This window comes from Coregonus clupeaformis, chromosome 14 (assembly GCF_020615455.1).
Source record: "Coregonus clupeaformis isolate EN_2021a chromosome 14, ASM2061545v1, whole genome shotgun sequence".
Classification (NCBI taxonomy): Eukaryota; Metazoa; Chordata; class Actinopteri; order Salmoniformes; family Salmonidae; genus Coregonus; species Coregonus clupeaformis.
The window spans coordinates 30,356,144-30,365,375 of NC_059205.1; the positions used below are offsets into that span (position 1 = coordinate 30,356,144).

General features: G+C 41.1%; 1 protein-coding gene across 2 annotated transcripts in view; it reads right to left on the reverse strand.

Moving 5' to 3' along the window:
• The window catches only part of LOC121581031 (gamma-1-syntrophin), a 37,955-nt gene extending 29,324 nt beyond the window's left edge, over positions 1 to 8,631 (reverse strand). For both annotated transcript variants that reach the window (XR_006003154.2, XM_041896352.2), the window contains exons 1-11: positions 8,306 to 8,631; positions 7,188 to 7,242; positions 3,645 to 3,779; positions 2,694 to 2,750; positions 2,405 to 2,462; positions 2,267 to 2,310; positions 1,817 to 1,858; positions 1,398 to 1,500; positions 1,119 to 1,201; positions 637 to 767; positions 44 to 173 (exon numbers count right to left, since the gene is read on the reverse strand). Coding sequence is in view for 1 of the 2 variants with exons in the window: in XM_041896352.2 (XP_041752286.1) it covers positions 44 to 173; positions 637 to 767; positions 1,119 to 1,201; positions 1,398 to 1,500; positions 1,817 to 1,858; positions 2,267 to 2,310; positions 2,405 to 2,462; positions 2,694 to 2,750; positions 3,645 to 3,779; positions 7,188 to 7,214 (810 nt within the window). In the remaining variant the exon portion in view is untranslated. The remainder of the gene's footprint in view (positions 1 to 43; positions 174 to 636; positions 768 to 1,118; positions 1,202 to 1,397; positions 1,501 to 1,816; positions 1,859 to 2,266; positions 2,311 to 2,404; positions 2,463 to 2,693; positions 2,751 to 3,644; positions 3,780 to 7,187; positions 7,243 to 8,305) is intronic.
• Positions 8,632 to 9,232: the final 601 nt, after the last annotated feature.

Below are 9,232 nucleotides of genomic sequence, written 5' to 3' on the forward strand. Positions count from 1 at the left end.
CCTATCTTACTCATGTTTTTGCCTTCAGTTTGATTATACTCACATTGTGCTTGGTGAGAGCTGATATATTAGTTGCGATTGCTTGGAGCCAATCTAGGCAGTCTTCAGCAGTGGGGCACGTGATAACCCCACTGCAAACCCCATCCACAGCTATGACTTGAAATGCATTTTTCCTATAGAAATCAGAATCAGACAAATATACTATTTAGTACTGGTTGGCACAAATTCAATGTGATATTGACATCAATATCAATATGAGCGAGGTATATCCCAATATCGTATTTTTTTCCATGGTCAGGCAAACAGCTTTTCTGTCCATATGTTATGATGACCCATGCACTCTCAGTTCTATTACTGTACATTCAAGATAAATAAGTAACAGCCAAGCAAGCTTTGCAGCAAAACTACCAATAGCTGACTTCTTCATTTGGATAATCTCAAGGTATTTACATGAGACAAGTCATTTTAACACTGAGTCACCAAAGTCCCTTACCAGGGGACCCCTCTCAAATAGCCGAGGCACAGGGGTCACTGAACCTTCAGCAGCAGTGACAGCGTGCCAGAAAATGGCCCCTGGCTGCGTTTTGACAACGAGCGGTCTCTGGTCCCCCTGCTGCAGCACAGCACTCAGCTTACCTGCAGACGTCAGAGCCGGGGATATGCTGTGACAGATGGGAGTGGAGGAGAGGAATAAGGCGCAGGTCCACCCATCTCTTCTCCCAGCGGAGCCCAGGGGACGTGGGCCAAGATGAGCAGGACAGTGTGTCCTGCAGGGGTTTATACACACAGAGAAGAGAACACCTCATTGTTTGACACTTCATATAGTTTATCCCATGGCTTACTAAGATGTCAACAGCCCAGGCCTGTTCATGATTCATATGGGTAGATGTAGATGCAGCAGAGGCTGTATAAGTACAAGCCATTGTGGAACTACTGAATAAGGTAGTTTTTTTCTCTGGCCCAGAGAAAGAGTGAGAAAGAGTTAGAGCACCCTGACCGTCACCGTCTGCCTGTGAATGCCACTGTGGAATAACAACAGCCTACTGGCCATGTTACAAGAGTTGCAGAGAGAGCGATACGGCTGAAGGTTATACAGAAATGAGAATGTTAAACTGTACCGTATTGTTAGGATGGTAGTTCAAGTGTAAGCCACTGTCGCATAGAGGAGAGGACGTTCCACTGCTCTGATCACTTGGGACACCTGGGAGTAGAATGACATTCAGATAATACCAGAGACAAATAACAGTCAGACAATGCATGAATCATCATATAATCCATGTGTAGATGGAGAAGGTTCTTTCTCTAATATTGTTCTTATTTTCTCTCATTATATCCTTGGTGAAAATAACATAATTTCAGCTCTGATATTTCTTTGGAGGTTTCTAAGATATGCGTACATGTGCAGTCTTCACAGAGGGGCAGTTTCAGAAAAGCTGGTGTCTTCTTCAAGAAAGAAACAGTCAGAGTGACTTCCTCTCCGGCATTTCGCAAAACCTGCACCTGTAAAAGAAAATTAGGAGAATTTACAATACTGCCATTGGACTTCAACGTCTGTTGCTCATTTCAACCACGTACTTGGATGATGGATGTAGTGCAAATTCCCTTCTTAGAACAAGTAGATTAGATATTGGTTGAAAACTGGGAGATTTATGGAGCCTCACGCATTTGGGAGGTTGATACAGACACATTGGAAAAAGGTGTAAAACAGATCTTACAGGTCTCAAAGATAAGGTCCAAAAAGTGAAACAAGATAAGGTGGTGTTGCAAGTGTTGCAACTTCAGTGAAATATGAGATATTAAGTTGTCAGCTTCTTACCACTTCCTCGTGGCGATAGCTTCGAACATTTATTCCATTTATCTAAAATCAAACAGTCTTATGGTTAGTAACAATAATATCAGATCCATTAAACTGATGATATGCATAATATGCTTTATTTTACTTCAATAAGGTGTGTTTGAAAACACAGTCCTTGATTCATAAAACAGCAATCAAGTGCGTTATATATCTGTCGTCTGTGCTCAAATATAGCATTGCTGCTGCAAAACAATGAATGCTGACAGTCACAGTTGCAATGAAGATCTCTATTGCAATTTTTTATTTTATTTTCTTCCTGGCCATGCCAACACATGGCTCAGTGCACTAATATATCATATAGTGATCCATCCGCAGAGCGTGAAGGGGTCGGAATTCGACCAGACCTGTTGGACAAACACTGAATGACACCAGGCAGAAGAAACTGTCACAATACTCAACATCATCACTTACCTGGAGGATTCCATCGCCGATAAACAGCAGCCCAGATAGTTCAGCTGCAGACAATATATTATATATTATGTTTGGGTGAATAAATCATAATTCATAATGCATAATGAAATGGATACAAAGAACGAAAAAAGAGCTTACCTTTTTGCTCTTTTGATATTTTTGATATCACAACAGGGATTTTGTGTTCTGCGCCTCCCTAGGGGGGTGAATTATATCGTTATGTAGTTTGTTGCACAAACAAATAGAGGAAAAGAAAGAAACAGAGAGCAAAAAGAGAGAAAGTATTGTGTCTTCCCCCATAGGCTACTCCATTAGTCTACTGTTGATATTAATCAATAGTGGTTTTAAAAGATCAATTGCATTAGGTGAAAGTAAATTAAAAGGTAGAATAGGGAGAAAACGACTAATCAATGGCGATCTAAATTACCTTGATGCTCAAGCCAAAACCTTCAATCGTCTGTCTTCTGATCGTTACAGTTCTCTCCTGAAAGGAATCAGATAGATTAAAGAGATAGTGTTTATTATGGAGATACTTAGAGTTTAGTTTTACTTTACTTAGAGTTTAAGTTTGACTGTAGATGCAAATGAAAGAATAACAGAGCTGACTGATATACAAGGAAAGTGACAAAGGAAAGGTCCATTTGAAATGGTGCATGATATGAGACATGGGTGTCTCTCCTATTTCTGTGCATACAGTACGTATCACTACACACTTATTACACACTTAATGTAAGTACATCTAATTACTGTAAGGGCCAGAGCATGTTTGAGTACAACCAGGAACAGGGTGTGTATGCTGGACCAATGAGGCTGAGACATGCTTAGGCATGGACCAATGAGGTTGAGTGTCTGGCTGTTGTCCTGTTTATTGTATAATCTCATCAGTCATGCTCACACCTCACTCTCATGGTTCCAAATATAACGCTTGCCTGACATTACATGTACTTCTCGTAATTGAAACACCCTTTAATATGAACATTGATTTATGGTTTTACAATTGACTGAAGTAGCTCTTCCATGTGCATATGGTCATTCAGTCAGTACATTGTCAATATCTTTATATTGTTACCCCAGATATAGTATGCATGCATGTGTGTGTGTGTATGTGTGTGTGTGTGTGTGTGTGTGTGTGTGTGTGTGTGTGTGTGTGTGTGTGTGTATCACCCTCTACAGAAGGTATGGGCAACTTTGATGGGGGTGGGGGTCACAAAATATCTGAACTCATCATGAGGGACCGCAGAGGCTGGCGGGTCTGTGTATCCACATCCATACCCACACATTCAGTCAGAGCCGGCCCTAGCCTTTTGGAGTGTCTGTAAAAGATCAGTGTGATGTCAATGTGTGGTATTTTATTTGACAGGCACGGCAGGTTACTTACACTCGAATAAAATGGTTCTCCTGACACGCAGATGACATCTTGCTCTTGAATTGTCAGAATGTCTTTAGCCAAGTGCAGTCGAATATTGTAAGGCTCCTCATTACCATCTTGCAGTAGATAAACCCCAGTCTTTGTCTGCAAAGTAAATCAGTGGAAAAATAATGTATCATTCTTCTATGTCCGAATTAACTGCCACGAAATGAAATGAAAATGTCATCGAATTGGAAAGACATTGGAGAGACTTTTGGCAGAGTGACACGGAGAATGACCTATGGACATTTTACACCCCCCTCCAATTTCACTGTACCCTGCAATTACATCTGCAACCCTGTGATGTCTAACAAACTCATCTATCTATACTGATAGTCATTGTATATTTTTCTTCTTCTTAGCCTGTTCATTTCAAAATGGTTACATGTAAAACAATGCCCCTATACATTCTGTGAATTCCACTTTGGAAAGCCAAAGTAGTAACCAAGAAACCATATAATTTATGTTGTCTCTAAAGGGCTAGGAAAAGAGCTATCATAATTCATGATCAATTCAGGGAAATCTTTTTTTTACCCACTAGTGTTTTGCATACATCTTCCATATTATGTTGCAATTCTGTTAAAAGAAGACAGGAGAAATATAGACTCACTGATTAAGGTTAGTTCTCAGTCAAGTATGTGCTGAACCGGCAGTGTGAGAAATGCACTGTGCTATAAAATTAATCAGAGCAAAATATATTGTTGTCTAGGCCCTGAAGATAAAACTCCATGTTTCATAATTTTCCAAAACCAGATAACTGCAATGATATGCCTCTTAATAACAGACAACAGAAACAATTAGTTACAATCGTCTAATTAAATAAATCTCCAATTAAATAATTCGCCAGATATGCATTTCTCAGTGTTGCACAAAAGAAAGGGATAGGAGAAATCATCATCATATCCCGTGATCCATTTAAAACATGGTAATCTGCATAAATCTGTATTCTGCATAGCCAATTCCCCACCAGCTAATTGGAATGCCTATCCTGTACTTGAGACTATGGTTAAGTCTAAATAAGAGAAGCACTTTCACCTGACATGATTACTAATGTAAAGCCAAGCAGGCCAATGTCACTGAGCATCCTTGACAACACACGCAGTAGTGTCACCGAAGGATAAATTAGTCACCAGTTTGCGTGGTAGCTATTCTTAGTCAGAAATGGCATCTCAATTGCAGGTAAGGCAACTCAAATAATGACATTTACTTGTACTGTACAGTTTCTAGCACTGTGTAAAGAAACCATAAAAAATCAGCCTGGGTGAGTATTATTAATATCAACAGCAGCATCTCAATGTGAAAGTGTTTTTACAGTGGGTTGCCTTGCACACTATATCCACAGCTAGTTCAAACTCACAATTAAAATACACAGAGGCAGTTATGGTGTGTGTGTGTGCGTTTGAGAGAGTGAGAGAGAGAGGGAGTCGTTGGAGGCAGAGTCATTCTCATTAGCCTAGCTGAATCAGTGCTATGATGCTGCTGTTTCGCTGGGTAGGTGAGGAGCCTCTCTCTGCGTTGCTCGGCTGAGCATTGTTTGACCTGCTGTACACCCTGTACAGTGAGGGAAAAAAGTATTTGATCCCCTGCTGATTTTGTACGTTTGCCCACTGACAAAGAAATGATCAGTCTATAATTTTAATGGTAGGTTTATTTGAACAGTGAGAGACAGAATAACAACAAAAAAATCCATGTCAAAAATGTTATAAATTGATTTGCATTTTAATGAGGGAAACAAGTATTTGACCCCCTCTCAATCAGAAAGATGTCTGGCTCCCAGGTGTCTTTTATACAGGTAACGAGCTGAGTTTAGGAGCACACTCTTAAAGGGAGTGCTCCTAATCTCAGTTTGTTACCTGTATAAAAGACACCTGTCCACAGAAGCAATCAATCAATCAGATTCCAAACTCTCCACCATAGCCAATACCAAAGAGCTCTCCAAGGATGTCAGGGACAAGATTGTAGACCTACACAAGGCTGGAATGGGCTACAAGACCATCGCCAAGCAGCTTGGTGAGAAGGTGACAACAGTTGGTGCGATTATTCGCAAATGGAAGAAACACAAAAGAACTGTCAATCTCCCTAGGCCTGGGGCTCCATGCAAGATCTCACCTCGTGGAGTTGCAATGATCATGAGAACGGTGAGGAATCAGCCCAGAACTACACGGGAGGATCTTGTCAATGATCTCAAGGCAGCTGGGACCATAGTCACCAAGAAAACAATTGGTAACACACTACGCCGTGAAGGACTGAAATCCTGCAGCGCCCGCAAGGTCCCCCTGCTCAAGAAAGCACATATACATGCCCGTCTGAAGTTTGCCAATGAACATCTGAATGATTCAGAGGAGAACTGGGTGAAAGTGTTGTGGTCAGATGAGACCAAAATCAAGCTCTTTGGCACCAACTCAACTCGCCGTGTTTGGAGGAGGAGGAATGCTGCCTATGACCCCAAGAACACCATCCCCACCGTCAAACATGGAGGTGGAAACATTATGCTTTGGGGGTGTTTTTCTGCTAAGGGGACAGGACAACTTCACCGCATCAAAGGGACGATGGACGGGGCCATGTACCGTCAAATCTTGGGTGAGAACCTCTTTTCCTCAGCCAGGGCATTGAAAATGGGTCGTGGATGGGTATTCCAGCATGACAATGACCCAAACACACGGCCAAGGCAACAAAGGAGTGGCTCAAGAAGAGGCACATTAAGGTCCTGGAGTGGCCTAGCCAGTCTCCAGACCTTAATCCCATAGGAAATCTGTGGAGGGAGCTGAAGGTTTGAGTTGCCAAAAGTCAGCCTCGAAGCCTTAATGACTTGGAGAAGATCTGCAAAGAGAAGTGGGACAAAATCCCTCCTGAGACGTGTGCAAACCTGGTGGCCAACTACAAGAAACGTCTGACCTCTGTGATTGCCAACAAGGGTTTTGCCACCAAGTACTAAGTCATGTTTTGCAGAGAGGTCAAATACTTATTTCCCTCATTAAAATGCAAATCAATTTATAACATTTTTGACATGCGTTTTTCTGGATTTGTTTGTTGTTTTTCTGTCTCTCACTGTTCAAATAAACCTACCATTAAAATTATAGACTGATCATTTCTTTGTCAGTGGGCAAGCGTACAAAATCAGCAGGGGATCAAATACTTTTTTCCCTCACTGTATGTACAGTAATTACCCTTATCTCTGATCCCATCTTGTGTTTCATCATTACCCTCCCATCCTAATCCTCTCCATCATTATCTACATCATCAACTCCAATGAGATGCTGTCGTCTGTGTACATTTACAATTTACACTGCAGGCGGTAGGCACCAGGCACCAGATATGCAACAAGGACAGTCACATTTTCATGATATGATAATTCAATGACACTTGTTGCGTTGCAAAGGTTAACGTGTCAGCAGTTGAGTACGCTGTCAAGTAACAAGACATAATACTAGTTGCCATGGCAGACAAATTTGCTCCAATTATCTTTGCAAAATGGTGAGAGATTGAAATATATTAAACTCAAATTGTAGCTACCTCTTCATTTGAAGTCTTGAAATCCATGTGCTATGGTACAGTGAGGGAAACTGCCCTGGAAAAAGAAAGAAGGAAAGGAAATTGAATTAGCTTCCTGAACAAATACCTAGCAGTTAGTCAGTGACATGGTTCTTCTCATTTGTAGTAATAACACAGATTGCCCAACCACTTCGTGATGGTGCACCACTTTCCACTTAATACAAACACAAAACCCACCAGCATGGTCTGCCTATTTTCATTACTGTCATGTCATCCTTATAGGACTGAACAATATGAATCCAGAGCAATAGATTTGCATTGCAATTTCACTTCTTTCTAGCAGAATCATGTGCAGAACCCCATGGACTAATCAGGGAGGAAACCAAAGACCATTAAATGTCTATGAATAATTCATAAGCTGAAGGTGAGAACCTAAGTATCTACAGATGTAAGATCTTAATTTGATTACCCTGTTGCAGGAGAACTATCCTGAAATACAGGACATTTAAAACGTTTAGTGTATTTGAGGTTTAAAAAGGCTTCTGAAGTTTGTAATTTGTACTTAGAAATTTCAGACTTGATTTCCCCTTAGGAAAAATGTATCAACCGCCCAAAAAATTTCCATTCATTATAATCCACATAATAATTCACATTTCCTGCTGCTGCAGGATTATTTTCCTGCTGTAGAAAACTGGCTCAAATTAAGATCCTAATCTGTACCATGATAAATGTTTTAATATGGAATCCATTGCTCCTGACTGACTGTGTTACGATATCTGTTACTGTGTTACATTAGGGCTAATAATTAAAACAGTGAGACATGCAACAACCAAAGCTGATGAACACAAGTCTCTGCAGTAGCCTAGTAGTACAAAAAGTATTAAAACACGCTACAGCTGAAGCTGTTGAAGACAAGTCACAGATGAAGGAGTAGTACAGTTCTGTTCTTTAGTGGTAATAGAAGTGGTTTGAGACAGAGCCATAAATAAATGGCTCTGGTTTGGGATAAGGATAAATATAGAACATATGCTTCCCTTGTCCTCAACATTGCAGTGAACAATCTGCTGTCCTTGAAAATGAATTAATTACACTAAAACAACATTGTGCTTGAGTGCTTTTAGTATATATTCAAGTCTCACCTCAGTAGAAAGGCCCCCGGCACTTTGTCTGTAGAGGTCTAGCCATGAAGCTGGCAGGTGAGCACTGATCCTACCGGTGGCAGAGGAGCTTCCCTGGGAATGGCTGTGGGGAGATGCAGGCCCTCATCTGGAGCTGGTGGCGGAGCCTGGCCTGTGCTGGGCTTGGTGTTGGACCACTCTGGGCACTGGCTGGCCTGGTGTATGGGCTGCCACAGTTCCAGGTTGTTGTGGCCAAGGTGCTGTCCCAATCCTTATGGTGGTTAGGGAGGGTGTCTGATGGCGGACTCAGGAGCAGTTCCACTCAGATCCAGACTCAAAGGACCATAAGAGCTGAGATTAGAAAAATACATAACATTTTAGTTAGTCTGTGAGGTAGTGGGAAACTAGACCATGAGGCTATTAAGGGCTAATCCTCAAAAAGTATATCACAGTAATAACCCATATGGTTTGTGCCTGGTGCAATGATGTTCATATTTACAGAGCCCCCAATCATGGCACAAAAACACTTCACAGCGCAAAAAGGCTGATGACTTCACAAATGCTGGGTGTGATCTAATGGTTTGTATTCCTGACCAGTTTATGGGTAAGGGGTATGTAATCACAGAGACAATTTGTTTGACAAGCGCAGAGGTTGAATTTCAGAAAGCAGCTCGCTACAAAGGTGAGAAGTCTCAACTGCTGCAGGTTCTAGACACCTGTGGTTCTAATAATATAAATACCTTGCAGCAACTAGATGGCAATTTTACATGAAGTAAAATTGTGGGACTTGCTTTACCTGTTTAAAAGTATTTCTGTGGTAGGTGAAGTTTACATTTTTTTACTTAAAGCAGTTAAATATAGTCAAAGTGTAGTAAAATAATTGGTCTGATTACTTTTATATACTACTACATCAACCTTATTACTGTGGATTGTGGGGCAGTTAGATCA